The sequence below is a fragment of the Giraffa tippelskirchi genome, chromosome 6 (genome assembly GCF_054371585.1).
Source record: "Giraffa tippelskirchi isolate mGirTip1 chromosome 6, T2T-mGirTip1v1.2.pri, whole genome shotgun sequence".
Classification (NCBI taxonomy): domain Eukaryota; kingdom Metazoa; phylum Chordata; class Mammalia; order Artiodactyla; family Giraffidae; genus Giraffa; species Giraffa tippelskirchi.
The window spans coordinates 177,046,353-177,066,151 of record NC_137280.1 but is presented as its reverse complement, the minus strand read 5'-3'; the positions used below and the strand labels follow the sequence as shown (position 1 = coordinate 177,066,151).

At 36.7% G+C, this 19,799-nt stretch overlaps 1 protein-coding gene across 4 annotated transcripts in view; it reads left to right on the top strand.

Annotated features, from left to right (window-relative positions):
- The window catches only part of PJA2 (praja ring finger ubiquitin ligase 2), a 128,742-nt gene that overhangs the window by 40,829 nt on the left and 68,114 nt on the right, over positions 1–19,799 (top strand). For all 4 annotated transcript variants that reach the window (XM_081505354.1, XM_081505356.1, XM_081505353.1 and 1 more), the window contains exons 5-7: positions 1,136–1,321; positions 10,265–10,450; positions 15,755–15,866. In XM_081505354.1, the coding sequence (XP_081361480.1) occupies positions 1,136–1,321; positions 10,265–10,450; positions 15,755–15,866 (484 nt within the window). The remainder of the gene's footprint in view (positions 1–1,135; positions 1,322–10,264; positions 10,451–15,754; positions 15,867–19,799) is intronic.

The window sequence follows — 19,799 nt, the reverse complement described above, 5'->3', positions numbered from 1 at the left end:
CAATACCAATGATCACTTCCTTTCAAAAACATAAAGTTTGTTATTTTTTGTTTTCTTAAAAGTCAGTGCAAAAAAGGTAATCTTTACGGAAATTCTTGACCAGAATAATTGATATGACTGGAAAGAGCATTTATGATTTATATTCAACACTGTTAAGTAATATTGTAGCTTTTGGTAATATAAGATGTGGCTTCCCTGGGGGCTTGGTGGTAAAGAATCCACCTACCAATACAGGAGACACAGGTTCGATCCCTGGGTCAGAGAGATCCCCTGGAGAAGGAAATTGCAACCCACTCCAATATTCTTTCCTGGGAAAACCCACGGACAGAGGAACCTTGGCGGGCCACGTCCATGGGGTCGCGAAAGAGTTAGTCACGACTTAGTGACCAAACAACAGCGAATATAAGAAGACTAATGCTTTGCAAGTTGTTGAATGTAACCAAATTAACCAGTTAAACATGTAACTTAAAGTAATTTTTCTGAAATTTTTTCATTACCCCTTTTATCACTTATTTTATTCCTTATCTAAATACTCTGTTGAGATTTATCTTGTTTGTTCATGGTCCTACCAAAGGACTTCAGTAAAGATTTGTCAGTGCTGTTTTGTATGAATTTGAATCTCTCTCCATTTGCAAAGTGTTTTTTGTAAAAGGAAGATAAAAAATAGGTAAGCTTTTTAAACATGGTAATAGTGAAAATTTGTTCATAGAAGATATGATATCAGTTGTCAGTAGGTAACTAGAAAGCTGTTGTGGATCGGTTGGGTGAGTAATAACTCTTATTATATGTTCCAGATAGCATTTAAATTGTGATTACTGAATAAATTACTTAGAATTTTGTTTAGAATATGTCTAAAATATAAAGAACCTATGTCTAAGTACCATGGAATTAGTTACTTTAATGAAGAAAAAATAAATTGATAATTTCATAACTTTCCATATAATAAATTCATTTGAAAATGTTACATTCTGCTGAATATTTATCTCTGTACTTGTTTTAAAATGTGTTAAAATTGAATCGGCTCCTGATGAAACATGTGGAGCATTAGTAGTCCATTCTCTACCATAATGCCTGGTTAACACTCCAAACGATAAATACACTTGTAATGACAGTTTTTTCTGTTCTAAATTTGCAGTTCAGAATGCAGTGATGGAGAATGGTCTGCTTCTTTGCCTCATCGATTTTCTGGTACGGAAAAAGATCAGTCCTCAAGCGATGAAAGCTGGGAGACTCTTCCAGGAAAAGATGAGAATGAACCTGAGCTACACAGTGACAGCAGTGGTCCTGAAGAAGAAAACCAAGAATTGTCTCTTCAGGAAGGGTATGTTAATAGTAAGATTTGTGATTCTTATGTGTATTGCAGGAAGTGTTACGCATCACATCCAAATGTTGGGTATGCTGTTAATCGCATTTGCAAGCCCTATGTAGGACCAGTAGATCCTGCTGAATTTTGTTATGCTTTTGGTTATTTTCCAAAGAACAATTAACTTGAAAATACTGGTAATTACAGTGTCTTCTCTTGAAGTACAGTTTGTGTTGCCATTTTGCTTATTAAAAGAAACCGTGGACATTTAGAAGATCATTTTGGTTTAGTCAGGTGTGAGTGAATCAGAGCTCCCGTTGCTCTTCAGTGGAGATAGTGACAAGCAGAAGGGACAGCCGGCAGAGGGGAATCAGTGATTTGTTCTTGGGAATGCAGGCAGTTGCAGAAGTTGAGGTTTTACTGTTGCTGTCTGATTGCATTGGATGATATCTCCGATCAGTGGGTTGATGTTAAATATCTTTGTGTTTTCCTGACTTGATCGGGAATGCTCTGGTGCAGAGCTTGTCGAGTTTATACTGTGAAGGGCCAGAGAGTCAGTATTTTCAGCTTTACGTGTCAGTCTCTATTGGAGCTGCTCAGTTCCTCTCTTGCGGTGTAAAAGTAGCCATAGGTAATATATAAAGGAATGGGCGTAGCTGTCTTCCAGTAAAATTGTTTTCTAAATCAGGTGGCAGGCTGGAAATAAGCTGTGGGCCATAGTTTACCAGCTTTTGCTCCACTAGTATTTCCTGGGTAAGAGAGACTCTGGTGTTTAGGTTGATTTCATACATACACACTCCTACACAAAGAATTTTTTTTGTTTTAAATCACATTAAAGAAATTTTCCCCATTTTGTATTTTATAGGTTTCTGGTAAGAACGTTTGTTGAATTTTAAAGTCTTGTTAGCACCAATGGAAATGACATAATGATTGTTTACTTTTGGCCTAGTAATCATGAGCAGGTATTCTGTTACTCGATTTCCTAATATTCAACTACCCTTACTTACAATTAACCTAGCATGATCACATAGTCATGGTTTATTGTTGTTTTAATGAGCTGCTAGATTCTTTCTGCTGGCATTTTACATAGGATTTTTATATTGAGAGCTGTGTGAATTTTCTCTGTTTGTGGGGGTTTTTTTGTTTTTGTTTTTTGGTCTTGATAAGTTTGATACTCACTTTGCTAAAAGAGTATATAAATATATGTATATCTATATACATTGTGTCTTTTGGTATTTAAATAGCTTCTTATTCCTTTAAAGGCTGTTAGTATTTGTTTGTGAAACCTTTCAGGCTTGGTATTTTGTTTTGAGGGAGTATTTCTTTGATAATTAAAATTTCTTTATGATGATAATTGGTTGGTTCTAATTTACTCTCGTGAAATCTATTTTTTTAAATATATTTTCTTTGGAAAAAACTATGTCAACTTGTACAAACATCAAATTTTTACTTCTCAAAAAATATAAATTTCCAGCTTGAGATTAATTCTATAAGAAAATCTGGAAATAAAAAACATTAGAAAATTTGTAAAGAAAGAAATTTACAAACAAATGGTTTTGATAGTGGTAGGTTGAGGTGGCGTTTTTTCCCCTCTTCCTACCTTTATGTTTGATCATCTTTAATTATTATTAGTTAGTTTCGGTTCAGTTCATTCGCTCAGTCGTGTCCGACCCTGCGACCCCATGGACTGCAGCACGCCAGGCCTCCTTGTCCATCACCGACTCCTGGAGTTTACTCAAACTCATGTCCATTGAGTTAGTGATGCCATCCAACCATCTTATCCTCTGTCGTCCCCTTCTCCTCCTGCCTTCAATTAGTTTACTAAGTATTAAATTTTTTGTATGTAATTCATGAAAAATTTCATATGTAACTATCATGCAACAAATATTTACTGAGCATGCAGTATGTGCCAAGCATTGTACTGGATTCTGGGATTATATCAGTGAAGAAGACAGAGTTCCTTCATGAAGTTTATGTGATGGTGGGAGTGGCAGGTAATATAGAAGATAGAAATCATTGTAAATTACAAATTGATAATTACGGTGAAGGGAATAAAACACAAATTAATAAAGCAACTGATAGGAGCTTATATTAATTAGAGTAGTCAGGGAGGACTTCTCTTAGGAGTTGACTTTTGAACTGAGTTCTAAAAAATGAGAATTAGCAATTAGTTGAGTGAGAGCTTTCTAGGCAGTAGGAAAGAGGAGAGCAGAGGTACTGTGGCACGAAAGGGCTTGGCGTGTCAGAAGGCAGTGGGGCTGAAGCAGATGAATGAAAAAGAGTAATATCAGAGGAAGTGGGGAGGAACCAGACTCTGAAGAACATACAGCAGCTGGAGTTATTCAGAGAGCAGTGAGGTTTTAAGTGTGGAGAATTAACTGATTTAACACATTTTTAAAAGATCAAACAGCTTCATGGAGATTGAATTGGAAAGGGACTAAAAGTAAAAAAGAAGATAAGAATGAGTCGGGCTGTGAGGGGATATCTGGTAGTGAGAATTTTGAAAGGTAAACAAGTTTGGGACTGTTTTTGAGTTATAAATATTAGAGTGAATTGGGGGTGAGATGAGGGAGAAATCAGTCAGTTATGACTGTGTATTCTGTTTGTGCATTAGGTGGACGTTCGTGTCATTGATTAAGATGAGGAAGCTTTGGGAGAGAACTGGGAAATAGAAACTCCTTTTCGGAATTTTAAGTGCGAGTTAGACATGCACTGTAGATGGCAGGAGGCACATGGATATTTAGCTTATAAGTTTAAGGGAAGTGTCCTGAATTGTAGTTAGATGTACAGATACATGAGGACAAACAGAAACACATCTGGAAGTCATCTAGTGCTTGCATCAGCATCCTGCAATAAAAAATCCAGAAATTTGATTTAAAAAAATAGAAGTCAGTTGGTGAGAGGGACAGAACTAATACGTTGTACAGCGGTAGTATTTCAGTTGATGGGAAAAAATCAGAGTTGAAGTGTATAGTTTGGGAGAGGTCTGAAAGTTACCTTTTGACATAAGCTAAATTTGTATGGTAAAATTTTAAGGATAGCTATTATAAGAATAAATACAGAGTATAAGTGTTAGAAACCTGTAGACAAGGAAAAAAGAAACTTGAGACATGGAAAAATAACATTTAAAGTCAATCCAAATAACAGTAAAGAAAGGAAAAGCATTAAAACATGGAAGAAAAATAGAGATAAAAAAAGCAGCACGTACGAAAAAGTTCTGTAATAAATATAAACTGTTTACTCTCCGCTTGTGAAAAATAAAGCTTCAAATCAGTTAGATTTTTTAAGTTAAATGTTGTTTTAACTTAAACTTAATTTAAATGTTGTTTAACAAAACCCACACTTAAAGCATTAGCATACAAAAAGATTGAAAGTTAAAGGACAGAAAATGATATTTCAGGGAAATACTAACTAAAAGAAAATGGACTAATCATACTAGCATTAGCAAAGTAGACTTAAAGACAGAAAAGCATTATTGGGGAGGGTGAAGGTCACTACGTAATAAGTCAAATTTTCCAGAAAATGTAGCAGTTTTAAACTTGAATGTACCTAATAAATAAATATATATATAAATATAGACTCAAAATATATAAATCAAAGTTTAATCGAACTAGAGAATATTGACAGATTTTCTGTCATATGACAAAAGTTTTAAATACCTTTCCGAATTTCTAATTCATGGATACAAAAAACTAATTGCAGATTTGAGCAACTCATTTAAACATGGTTTAATGAACACTGCATGCTGTGGGATACAAAAACACACAAAAAGTGAACATGTGCTATAGACGGCAAAGCACAGATTAACACATTTCAAAGAATCAGTATCCTGCAGACCACTTTCTCTGACCATAATGCAATTAATTTTATAAGTAAATAATATATATGTGTGTGTGTGTATATATATATAAAAAAAAAACCCTTTGCATTTGAAATTATCCATCCTTCTATAAAACCAGTAGGACAAAGAAATCATACTAGAAGTTTAAAAAGCATACAACTCAATGATAATGAAAATACCACCAATCAAAAGCTGTGGGACTATAGTGAAATTGATATTTACAGGTAAATTTATCTTTATAAATACTTACGTTAGAAAAAAAACAAAAGCTAAAGATGGAGTAGGTATGCATTTAACTTAAAAAATAGAAAAGGAATGTTAGAATAAATAAACTAAGGTAAGGAGATAAACATCAGAGTTAGAGAAGATAAGAACAAAAGTCACTAAAATTAGAAAACAGTAACAGTAGAGAGAATCAAAGAAGCCAGAAGCTGATACTCTGAAAAGTTAGGAACAAGAAGACATTCCATTTGATAGTGAACAGGAAGGTAAAGGTGACACAGATGAGTGATATGAGTGATACGAAAGTGGACAGAGCTGCAAAACCAGCGAAGGCCGTATGGACCAAGAAGAATACTGTGAACTTAGGATCAGTACATTTGAAAACTTAGAAGTTGACAAATTCCTAGAAAAATAGAACTCATCAACACTCACTACCCTAAATAATATGATAACTATTACAGATACGTAATCAGTGGCTTATTATCTTTCCATGGAGAAAACAACTGATCCAAATGGTTTTAGAACTGAATTCTCTTAAATTCCCTCTAAACTTTCAAAGGTCATATCACACTACTCTTCAAGAGAATGAGAAAAGAACTGTTTCTCCCAAGTCATTCAAATAAAGCCAGTATAACCCTAGTACCAAAAGAGTATGTGAAGAAAATTATAAGCTTATTTAATTCATTAAAGTATACATCAAACTCTTAAACAGAATTATTGGAAATCTGAATTTGTTAAGTGTGTTTTTTTAACAGATAAAACTCAGTTACCAATTTGAGTTTATTCCAGGTATGTAAAAGTAGTTTTATGTAGAATACCTATAAATGTTATCACCATATTAGCAAAATACAGGAGAAAATTCAAATGACAGGTTCTGTAGATTTTTTTTCCTGTGTGGGGAAAAAAATCACTTGTAATGTTCAGCATCTCATCGTGATAAAAATTCAGAAACTAAGATCAGAACAGAATTTCCTTGCCGTCATAAAACCTATCTAAAAAAATAGAAATAATTTTCAATAAAGAAGCATTAAAAAAAACTTCCCCCTTAAGATCAGGAGTAAGACAAGTGTACCATTTCTGTGGCCATTGAGGAGGAAGTCTTAGCATGGCAGGATGGGAGAATAATAAAAGATAACAAAGATAGGAGAGAAGAGAACCGAATTAGGAAACGTGCTGACAGTATACAGTCTTAATGTGCAGAGTGTATGGTGATAGAAGTTAGTAAGCAAAGCTTAGTCTGATTGTAAAATGGTCAAAACCTTCAGCAGATAATTGACTGAAGAGGAAATACCAACGGTGAGTAAAAGTATTAAAAGATGCCTAGATCATTAGTAATCAGGGAGTGTACATTAAGAACACAAGGAGGGCAACTTCCCTGGTGGTCTGGTGGTTAAGACTCTGTGCTTCTAATGCAGGGAGTGCGGATTCGATCCTTGATCGGGGAGCTAAGATCCCACATGCTCTTTGGTGCAGCCAAAAAATAAAAAATATTAAAAACAAGGGATCACAAGGAGGAGTCTTCTTTCAATCACCTATTGTATTAGCAGCGTCAGTTGTTGTGGAGAATGTGAGTCATTCTTACACACTGCTTGTTGAGGTGGATATTACCCAATTATTAATTAATAAGAAAAGTTAGTGTATTTATACATAGAGCATTACACAGCAGTGGTAATGAATGAGCCATAGTTACGTACGAAACATGGATGAATCTTAAAGATAGAATGCTGAGTGAGAATAACCATTCCTGGGAAAATGTGTATCATAGCTATTTCATAAAGTTTAAAAACAGGCAGTAGTAAATATCTTGTTAAAGTATAGAAGAATAGTGAAAACATCTTTCAGAAAGCAGTGGAATGAAAGCAGCATCGCATGACGGTACCTTGCTCTGGAGTGTCAGGCCGAGGGGGCAGAGAAAGTGTAGGACACAAGGTGTGTGCTGGTCAGCAGTGACATTCCAGTTCCTGGCTTGGGTGGTTGGTCTATGATTGTTCAGTATAATATACTGTATAACTGAAATAGGTTGCATATATTTTACATTTGAAAAAAAGGATTAAAAAATAAAGGGAATTGGAGGTGAGAAAACGGAGATACCCAGTTCTTTACAAAAGGGAAGAGATTCCAAGTGGATTTTGGGCCTAGAAAAGGGTTGCCCTCACCTCTGAAAACCTAGAAGCATGATTGTTTGCTTATAGAATGTTCAAGGAGAAGGTAACTGAGTGATAATTAGAGCAAAGGTAAGTGAGGTTCTTGAGAAGATGATCCAGAGCTCAGGAAGAGGGCCTCCAGGATCAAAGAGAGGCTCCTCCATTGTAGCTAGCGGGAAGGTAACACATGGTCCTGGGAGCTTCTGACCCTGTTGATCAGAATTCCTCTTGTTATACTGTCAGACCAACTCTGATCCAACCACAGTGCCGTTCTCCTCGCCTGATCCAGTTTGTTAAGTGGTGAATGGGCTTTAAGTAACGCGTTGACAGCATGTGCCACATAGCACTCACTCTCTGTTTCTGCAGCTGTGTTATAATGAGTTGTGAAAGACAGAAACAGATGTTTAAGCAAAATACGTAGCCAAGGATTATTTATATAGTTGAAAGAGTATTAATGACATTATCGTTTAGATTCAGAACAATTTCTTATTTTAGTTTTCTTCTTTGAAGTTAAAAAACTCATAAATTAATATTTCTTATACTGAATAATTTTCAACCATGTATTTGAGTTTTATGTTAGATATCTTAATTACAGTGTAGCAGTCATTTTGATAGCTGTATAATAAAAAAAAAATGTATTTCTTGTAGGTGTACATTGAAATAACAGACATTTCCAAGGACTATTCTAGGCTTAATCTCTCAATTACTTGACTTTTAAAAGATTATTTTTCAAGGGTTTATTATTACATTTGTAACACAGAGAGAGAGAGAACCTATTAACTGTCAAGCACTTGTTCCAGGGAGTGAGGCTCTAATGATGAGTGCGCTGGGCTCAGTCGTGGACAGAAGCCCACCAGGCTCCCCTGTCCATGGGATTCTCCAGGCAGGAACGCTGCAGTGGGTTGCCATGCCCTCCTCCAGGGTAATGACGAGAGACAACAACGTTTTATGCCCTTGAGAAGCTGCCAGTCTAGGAGGAGGCAAGTGAATCCCAGAAAAGTTAGAGGAGACTCTGCCCGTACTCTCAGAAAGCTGTGAAGAGAGATCTGCTGCGCAGGGATTTTTAGTTTGATTTGTATTTCAAAACTGTTTGAGGCTTGATTTTACTGAAACTGAATTATGCACAAGAAAGCATCTACTGTCTTTATGTATTAGACATTAGAAGTTTAACAAAATAAGCATAATTTGGTATGCTCATTTCTCTCGTTTTATTAGACTAAATCGTATAAACATGTTATTCTGAAGTTTAGTTGAGCAGAAATTAAAGAAACATGTAAGGATTTAGGTATAGAAGGAGATAGTTTCTTTGTATTTAAAATGTGTTGATTCTTGTATGTGGGTATTGTCTACATCATAGATGTTTTTATCCCTAAAGTTAAATTTGCACATTAGAATGAATAGAGTTCTATTAGTTTTCTTCAAGTTGAGATCCATAAATTGTTGTATAACATTATTTCTCATCTTAAATCCAAACTAAAATGAAACTTTGCTGAGACTATATTATTTAACCTCCTTTTGGTATACTAAAAGGTATTTTCTTGTCAAATAAAATGAATAAGAAAATTCTACCAGTATAATTGCCTTATTTGTAAATTTGAAAGTAGCTTTTGTTCAGTGTTTGTAGCCTTGCAATGCTGTTTTTTCTTATATATTATAATTATTAATTTTTCTCAGTTTGGTCTTTGTGTCCAAGTTTTTGGTGTTTTGACTTTTCCATGAGTATTTTCTTTAATGTATATGTTGTGAAATTTAGCAATCAATTTATCTTTGGCTTCAAAATATTGTATCATGTTTAGAACGACACTGAGATTTTTGTGAAAATTTCTCTTGTGGTTCTTCTAGTACTTGTTGTTTTAGAGGTATTAAAGGCAGACATGCATTTTTATAGACTAGATCTGGACTTTATTTACGGCTGAATAATGACATGAAAATGTACTGTTCCCCCCAACGTGGATACCCTGTTGGCTCAGCATCATTTATCAAGTGGTCTTCTCCCCTGTTGTTTTGAAATACTTTCATTTTTCTTATTTTCTTTGTCTGTGTCATTGGTTTGTCTATCCCTGTTTCTGTTCGCTTATTTTCTAGTGGAAGAATGACTAATAGTAAACAAGAAAATGATAAGTAAAAGGAAGGTCTATAAGGGAAATAAGCAGAATGATATATCAGCAATGACTGGTGAGCTGCTTAAAATGAGTGGTCAAGACAGACTTCCCTTAAAGAAGTGACATTGCCTCTGACCTGAGAACCAGGCAGGGGAGTGGCAGCGGGTAGATCTGGTGACAGCTCGTCTCAGGTGGGGGGAGTGTCCACCAGGCGGGCTGAGCGCCACGAGCTCCAGGAGGAGAGAGCAGCCATGGGGGTGTGCCGGGGGCAGGCTCCTGCTCTGCAGAGCGGCCTTAGTGTAACTGAGGGGAACCACTCAAGATCCGGACTTAATGGTTCAGATTTCCTAGGGTGAGTGCTTCTTATTTTTCTCCTGCAAAAAGAAAATAGAGTATAGATAATGTATATCAAATAACAGATTCTTAGGTAATTAGGAGCTATTTCTTTATACATATAGACCCTATAACAAATTTGCTTCCCTTTAAAATAGTTTTACATTTAAAGAAGGCAGATTTTTTAGAATCATGTAGGTACCAAGAATTTAGAATTCAAATCAAGTGTCCACGAGCACTAAAAGAGAGCTCGTTAAAGAAAAAATGTACGATGTGTTTGAAAAGAGTATTTTTTCTTCCGTGAAAATGTTTGTATTAGGGAACAAACATCCTTGGAAGAGGGAGAAATTCCCTGGTTGCAGTACAATGAAGTCAATGAAAGCAGCAGTGATGACGGAAATGAGCCCGCCCACGAGCTCGCGCAGCCGGAAGCCTTCATGTTGGACGGCAACAATAATCTCGAGGATGACTCCAGCGTGAGCGAGGACTTGGACGTGGACTGGAGGTATGCAGCCGCGCTCACCGCGCTCTCATCACGGACTCGAGTTTGTTTGTGACTCTAAACTGCGAAAACTGGATCTCTGGTACCTAAGAAATGTTTCAGTTTTTCTCACCTGTCAGTCTTCCTCTCCTTCCAGGCTCATTTCAGATATTGCTTCCTACACGCACTTTCTTTTTCTAGTCATTGCTCTTCCTTCCTTGACCATTAACTCTACAGATGCTTACCTTATATCCTAGTTATTTACATACTTGTTTGAGGTTTCTGACTTTTAAATTTGGTGTTACAAATTTTTTTTATGACAAATATATATTGTGTGTCCTGATCCCCTTAATATAGCACTTAATATAATCCTGTAAAGTCCATGATGAATACTACTTGAAGAATTTCGAAACCTGTGATTGAATCAGAAGAATCAAGACTATGGTTTTCCTTCTGTATTTGCAAAATACAGATTTTAATTGTACCTTCCCAGAGATGTTGAATGGATGAAGTTTACTTCATGCTGCAAAGAATAGTGAGCTTCAAATAAAAGTAACATACACATTAAATGAATTATAGGATTGTTACTGCTTGTGATAGAATGATCAGAATGTAACTATTTTGGTTTAGAAACTTAGACTTTTTTTCAAGTGTGCAGAGCCCTCTGGAATAATTACTGAAATGTAGAGAGAAGGTTTGTTCCAGCTACTCTGTTTTTGTTACTTTTTATGGAAAAAAATGATGGCTTGATACTACCCTTATTTTCATCTCTGCACAGATACATTTTTAAGAATTTGTCTTGTTTTTCCAGTTAAAATTCCATTACAGAAAATTTAGAAAAATAAAGGTGAGGAAAACTCAGACCCCTGATAATACACCGTTAAGGCCGCCTTTGTGTCTTCAGTCTCTCTAACGGTTTTTTCCTTGCACTTGTCTGAATGTTCCAGACACGAAACACGGCGTCTCCATGATGCCCCTTACTGATCCTTTCTCGCTCCCCAGGGGAAGAGTCAGAGCAGACCTTAGGGACCCTGTCACAGAAGGAGTAGTGGGGTTTCCTCACAGCCACAGACCGTTTGTAATTCATCCTCAAGGCTCTCTTCTGAAGCCTGTGTCCTGTCTTCCCAAACATCATGGAGTCAGTGGCCTCCCCTAGTCCTGTCTTGGGGACCTTGAATACCCACTTTGTTTCTTCCCTCCTTCAGGTCTGCCCACCCCCCCGTTACTGAGCTTGTTAATTCTGACTGTTTTCCTGGTGACATTACGCAAAGTCATTTCTGACCCTAGTCCTGTCTTGGGGACCTTGAATACCCACTTTGTTTCTTCCCTCCTTCAGGTCTGCCCACCCCCCCGTTACTGAGCTTGTTAATTCTGACTGTTTTCCTGGTGACATTACGCAAAGTCATTTCTGACGTGCTTAGCAGAATTGTCTATTCAGCATCATCTGTGCATGTTGGGAGACACTTAGGGTTTCATATGAGAAATGTTATATAAATGCTTCATCCTACAGAAGCACTAAAGTTGACTTGTTTATTTCCTTATTGAAATAGTGCAGTAAATTTTTCACCCATGAAACTTGATCTGTACATCAGGTTGTTTCTTTAGGACAGATTAATAAGAGATGGTATTACTAACGTCATATTTTTTAAGATCTTGATATATATATTTCTAAATAACCTTCAAAAAAGGTTTCCCATAAAAATTTGAAATGATTGAGGTCTTTATTGAATGAATTTTAACTTAAATTTGAAAGCTTGTAATTCATTGATGATTGTTCTGGATATGGCTGTTGTATTAAGATTGCAAAGATATTACTAATTGCTCCCCAAGTTGTGAAGCTTCAAAGTAGTTTGCTTTTTTTTAATATGGAAAACAATTTAGCCTTGATTTTTAAGACAAAATTTTTTAAAGTTATTGTTCTCAATTTTGTCTAAATATGGCAACATCTCATTATTTGCTTTGATGGTATTCTGTTTGGTTTATGTGGTAGTAGCTAAATGTTGATAAGGTAAAAATGCGGTTTGATTTTCACGTTAAAATAGCATGTCATTTTGGCATCTTAAAGGAATAGCCATGGTGAACAGCAGCAATTCTTATGTAACTCCAAAACTGAATGCTTTTTTTTTTTTTTTTCAGTTTTGCCATTGCATACAAAAAAAAATTAAAGCCTTTGGTTTTTTTATTTTAGCTTAAAGGGAAAGGGAAAAAATCCTCTTATCAAAAGTTTGCTTGTTTGTTGGTTTTCATTGTCACAGAAATGCTATAGGATAACCAGAGACTGTTGCATGGATTTGTGTGGTAGGAGTTGATGTGGAGAAAACATAGATTTTAGATTTAGACACATCCCAAATGTACCATTTATTTATTCTTTGATAACAATTTAAGCTTTCTCTTGGTTATAAATTGGGTTACGATTATTATTTTTTAATAATTATCAACCTCATAAATGGGGGTGATAATAATTAACCTAATTAGATTGTGAGAAATTAATTCTTTATGGCTATAATCATGGTTTAAGAGTAGACTTTAAAACTCTTGAAATTATTTCAGACTTACAGAAAAAATGGCAAACAACAGTACAGAAAATTCCCATATACCTTTCATTGCTGCTAAGTCACTTCAGTCGTGTCCGACTCTGTGAGATCCCATAGACGGCAGCCTACCAGGCTCCCCCGTCCCTGGGATTATCCAGGCAAGAACACTGGAGTGGGTTGCCATTTCCTTCTCCAATGCAGGAAAGTGAAAAATGAAAGTGAAGTCACTCAGTTGTGTCCAACTCTTAGCGACCCCATGGACTATAGTCTACCAAGCTCCTCCGTCCATGGGATTTTCCAGGCAAGAGTACTGGAGTGGGGTGCCATTGCCTTCTCCGATTAAGGTTCTATAAATATTAACATTTACCACATTGATGTTGCCATTCTTTCCTTTATTTATATTTTTTCTGACGCATTTAGTAAGTTGCAAACATGATTGCCTCTTTACTTATAAATCACCTAGAATGAATTTCATTAAAACGGTAACATTTTCTTATATAATACAGTAAAATTGTAAAAATCAGAACATCAACACTGATACAAGTACTATTCTAATCTACAGACCTATTCAAATATCTGTAATTGTCCCACTAGTGCCATTAGAGAAATTTTTTTCTGATGCAGTCCAAGATACATTAGTTAACATGTTTTCTTTAGTTTCTTTTAATCTGAAACATTTCCTCAGTCTTTCTTTTTTATGAATTTGGTATTTTTAAAAGTACAGGCCATTTATTTTGTAGAATGACTCTTACGTTAATTTTGTCTGATGACATAATTAGATTTGAGTTTCACATTTTTAGCAGGCAAACCATAGAAGCAGTGTTCTGTTCTTCTCAGTGCACATCAGAAGGCACATGGTGTCGCATTGTCCCGTGATGATGCTAATCTGATCACTTGGTAAAGGCGTTATCCGTCAGATTTCATCACTGTACAGTTGCCGTTTTTACCTTTATAATTAAATAAGCATCGAGTGGGAACATAACCTGTTTCCTCTCAAACTACTGGTTTTTGTGTCCTTGGTGCTTCTTCTCTGAGACAGGTATTACCATGGTGTTTACCAAATGAACAATACTGGAATTTTTAATGTTCACTGATCATTCTTCAGTTACCAGATTACAACCAAATTATGCTCTGAGTGTCTAGATTTGTTTAGCTTAGACAAGAAAAGAATTATTAGGGGATAGTTGACTCTCATCACTTGAAAGAGAAAAGTGGCATAGTTTGTGTTGCTTCAGCAGGCAGAACTAGCGCATATAATTCATACATTTCAAGCTTGTAATGAGGGCTCTCCTATTCTGCATGCACCTGTTGGAAAGCAGTATGTTTCCTGCCCGGAGGGAGTGGCTCTGCTGTGCCTTGAATGCCTGATCTGGTGCCATCTCTGCACAGCACCTGTGTGCACTTACTCATTTAATTTGTTTTATAGATAAACAGTAACAACCAAATAAAAATTTCATATTGTTTAACAATAATTCAGTTAAATGTGACATTAAATTCCTATCGGTCTGACTCCAAGATTCTTCCTCTCTGCCCTATATCTCACTGATAGATGAAGGAGTTAATATTGCAAAGGAGGTCAGATTCAGTAATCTAAGTTTTAATTCTAATTCTAAAATCTGCGATTGTATGAAAATGCCTGTTCCTTTTGTACTGTATGATATCTGCTGATTTCTAGATACTACTAAGCTTCAATATATTCTTCATAGAAATACTTAAGATCTCTGGGCAGTAGATTTGTAATTTTAATGGAGGCACAGAGGCACATCATAACTATTTTGAGCTAGCATAAGTAACTGGGTGTTATTGACTATGATACTCAGTTTCTGATAGGAATGCGTAGGTCAATAGAAGCTTGTCTTTAGACAAAATAAGCCCAGTTTTGGAGATGTTGAATTTGAGGTGGTAGGAGTTCATTGAGGTAAAGTGCCCCACAGAAAAGTAAAAATATAGGTCAGGAACTCAAGAGAGAGCTTGGAATTAGGTAGAGGCCTAGGAATTATCTGCAGGAAGGATAATCGAAGGGATGGAATTCCAACAGGACAAGATTTAGACAGATGACTGAGGAGATCTTATGTTTTCTGAATCTTGAAGTATTTAGTATTTCCAAGACGAGAGGAAAGGGAGGAATCGGTGTATATATAAAGGTGGAGGGGAGAAGATAAGAACCAGATTAAGACATAATATTTTCTTCAAGCGGCTTATAGCCCTTCAGAGTAATAGAAGTGAGCAGTTAGGAGCTCAGTCTTTGTCAAACTGAATGGTAAGGGAGAAACCCTAGTCCTTAGAAAAATGGAAGAGAAATTAATGAGAAAAACTTGAGAAAGTATTCTTAAGCCCAGGGTGATTAAGCAGTACAAGGTAAGAGAAGAAAAAGAGGCTTTGACCAATGATAGAATTAAAATAGATGGAGTAATTCTTATCATGTTCTCACCAAAATTTAAATTGGAAACCAAAATAAAGGGGAAAGGCTTGGGAAAGAATTAGTAGAGAAAAAATATTACCTTTATCCCAGCCATACATGGTTCCCAGAACTAGAACTAGAAACAGTAGAGAATTTTCTTACAAATTTTGTGCAGTGAGTGTGGCAGCCTGTTAGGGATGAGAATGGTATCTTAACTCCTTACACCTAGCATTTAACTTTCTGTTGGGTTCTTCTCACCCTCACCCCATAAGATTACGTTAAAATATTTTAAGGCTTTCTGCTTGCATGTTTATTGACTTGTCAGTATGTTAGTATATAATTACGTCTTCACTGTAAAGGTTTCCCAAATCACGGTTGTACTTTTTCCCCCAGCTTGTTTGATGGCTTCGCAGATGGACTAGGAGTGGCTGAAGCTATTTCTTACGTGGATCCTCAGTTCCTCACGTACATGGCGCTGGAAGAACGCTTAGCCCAGGCTATGGAGGTATTTTAGTGCTCTGGTATCCATATGTGGTTGGTGGGATGCACAGTGATTAAAAATTTTTCTGAACTACTTTTAAGAAAAGGTGAATAATTTTCTTGCCAATAACAATTACCGAGTAGTAGTACAGTGTGTGTATATAAATTATACTTGACATCCTGCCCATTTGCCTAAAATTATAGTATCTTCCAGTATCTACTGCAGAATATAGTATTTGTTTTGTTTACATTTAGGAAATACACTTCCTCTAATGAATTATACAGGTCTGTGAATCTGAATATTTTTTACACACACACAAGTATATTTGTTAAATAAAATTAAAGATATCTAAAGATATATTTCAGATTACTTCCCTGTTTTGGTTTGTATGGCTTCTGAATCTATCTAGCTGCTTAATGCAGTTGGAAAATTTACTCCCCCTCATCCCCACACACGTACACAGGTTCATAAACATGGCACATTTGGTGCCTATTTGTCTTGCCTTCTTTGCTTTGTTTGACCAAAACACAAACAGCTTCTTCAAAATTGTATTTGCCCAAGCTTTTTCGTGTTTGGGAACTTGCATTGCATCAGTGAATGTCCTTGTTAAGAAGTCTTTTAATCACTATCTCCATAGTGATTTCCAGTGGAGGAGTGGTAATAACATGAATTAGTCAAAAGTTAAAGAACAAAAAGGAATGAGAGAACTTTCAGGAACACTATAAGGGTATCTTATCTTGAAATCTCATGAGATTAGATTTGTAAAGTAGGTAACAGAAGGAGACAGACCTGTTTACCTACATATGCACACACCCACGTGCACGTGCGCACACACAGGTCAGCTCTGCTTTGGCCTCACTGAGGCGTGTGTTATCTCCCATGGAGATCATTGCTCTGAGTTACTCACTATATCGTATGTTTTTCTCAAAGTGGTCATAGCAGGAATATTATGTATCATGGTGATCGTTTTGAAATGTATAGAAATACCCAATCACTATGTTAGTAGTGCACTAATGAACTAATACACTGTTGTAGGTCAATTATACATTGAGAACAAACAAACTCAGGAAAAGAGATGAGGTTTGTGGTTACTAGAGGCAAGGGGTTGCAGGGAAGGGGGATTTGGATGAAGGCAGTCAGAAGCATAAACTCCCAGACATAGGATAAATAACTACTGGAGATGTGATGTACAACATGATAAATATAGTTAACACTGCTGTATATTAACATTATATGTGAAAATTGTTAAGAGGGTAAATCTTAAGATTTCTCATGACAAGGAAATAATTTTTTTCTGTTTCTTTAATTTTTCATCTGTTGAGATGATGGGTGTTGACTAGACTTGTTGGGATAATGGTTTCATAATGTAATCTGTGTCAAATCATCATGCTGTATACATCAAATTTACATGGTACTGTATATCAATTACTGGAGAAGGCAATGGCACCCCACTGCAGTACTCTTGCCTGGAAAATCCCATGGACGGAGGAGCCTGGTGGGCTGCAGTCCATGGGGTTGCAAAGAGTCAGGCGTGACTGAGCGACTTCACTTTCACTTTTCACTTTCATGCATTGGAGAAGGAAATGGCAACCCACTCCAGTGTTCTTGCCTGGAGAATCCCAAGAGAATCCCAGCGACGGGGGAGCCTGGTGGGCTGCCATCTATGGGGTCACAGAGTCGGACACGACTGAAGCGACTTAGCAGCAGCAGCAGTTTATCAATTAGATTGCAGTAAAACTGGGAGGGGAAAAAATACTATATACTAAAAGAAAAGCACATCATGAGACAGAATTATATATTCTTAAGACTTTTCCCAGGTTCTGTAACTTGCCTTGCCAAATTCTGACACAGAAAACTGGCACAGCATGATAACCTGCATCAGAAATAGAATATATAAAAATTAATGATTAGTAACTTCCTTGAGTTAAAGAAATTTTAAGTGACCACATGGAATACATCAGTATTAGAGTCTGGTTTTGCAGTGCTTAGATAGTGTTTTCCCGTTGTGCTAGTGGTTTATGATCTCCTACAGTGTGGTAATATCTTTAGAAAGAGGTTTTTAAAATTAAAAATTTTATTATTTGCTCTTAATGAGAAATGTGATGTTTGCCCTCTTGAAAGAAGAGCCAGAGAGACTTGTCAGGAGAGGTCCTACTGGGTAAAGGCACTAGCCCAGTGGCAGAGACAAGAGGCAGGAACATGGCACGTCCAGGGAGCTGAGACTCACTGCCGCCCTCTGCTCTCCGGGAGCCCCGTGGCCGCCCACTCTCAGTCTTTCTTACCCCTCCATCCCCCCGTTTCAGGTTAACGGCCTTAAATGTCGCCCTTCCCCACAGCATAACCGCTTCTTCAGATTTAGTGCTCAGCTTTATTTTATTTGGATTTGATTGAGACATGTTTCACTCCTAGAGAACCAGTACAGTTCCTTCTTCCTGTCAGTCTCTAGAAATCTTGATTTTTCTAGGTCTAGCATGTACTTACTTAATCATTTTGAAAAATGAACTGAAATAATTTATAGTTCAGGATTTTTCCTTTGAGATTTAACACTAACATTTTGTAAATAAGTGAAAAACAAGTATGAATCATAAGACAAACTGAGTGCTTTGTTTTTGTTTTTTTTTCTTAGCAGCCCTGTCTTTTTGGCAATGGTTGTTTTCATTTCTGTTATTTTTCCAAAAAAGATGTCCTTTTCATTATAGGGGACTGGAATGCAAAAGTAGGAAGTCAGTTAACACCTGGCGTAACGGGCAAATTTGGCCTTGGAGTACAGAATGAAGCAGGGCAAAGGCTAATACAGTTTTGCCAAGAGAATGCACTGGTCATAACAAACACTCTGTTCCAACAACACAAGAGAAGACTCTACACATGGACATCACCAGATGGTCAACACCGAAATCAGATTGATTATATTCTTTGCAGCCAAAGATGGAGAAGCTCTATACAGTCAGCAAAAACAAGACCAGGAGCAGACTGTGGCTCGGATCATGAACTCCTTATTGCCAAATTCAGCCTTAAATTGAATAAAATAGGGAAAACCACTAGACCATTCAGGTATGACCTAAATCAAATCCCTTATGATTATACAGTGGAAGTGACAAATAGATTTAAGGGACTAGATCTGATAGAGTGCCTGATGAACTATGGACTGAGGTTCGTGACATTGTACAGGAGACAGGGATCAAGACCATCCCCATGGAAAAGAAATGCAAAAAAGCAAAATGGCTGTCTGAGGAGGCCTTACAAATAGCTGGGAAAAGAAGAGAAGTGAAAAGCAAAGGAGAAAAGGAAAGATATTCCCATCTAAATGCAGAGTTCCAAAGAATAGCAAGGAGAGATAAGAAAGCCTTCCTCAGCAACCAATGCAAAGAAATGGAGGAAAACAACAGATTGGGAAAGACTAGAGATCTCTTCAAGAAAATTAGAGATACCAAGGGAACATTTCACACAAAGATGGGCTCAATAAAGGACAGAAATGGTATGGACCTAACAGAAGCAGAAGATATTAAGAAGAAGTGGCAAGAATACACAGAAGAACTGTACAAAAAAGATCTTCACGACCCAGATAATCACGATGGTGTGATCACCCACCTAGAGTCAGACATCCTGGAATGTGAAGTCAAGTGGGCCTTAGAAAGCATCACTACAAACAAAGCTAGGGGAGGTGATGGAATTCCAGTTGAGTTATTTCAAATCCTCAAAGATGATGCTGTGAAAGTGCTGCACTCGATATGCCAGCAAATCTGGAAAACTCAGCAGTGGCTACAGGACTGGAAAAGGTCAGTTTTCATTCCAATCCCAAAGAAAGGCAATGCCAAAGAATGCTCAAACTACCACACAATTGCACTCATCTCACACGCTAGCAAAGTAATGCTCAAAATTCTCCAAGCCAGGCTTCAGCAATACGTGTACCGTGAACTTCAGATGTTCAGGCTGGTTTTAGAAAAGGCAGAGGAACCA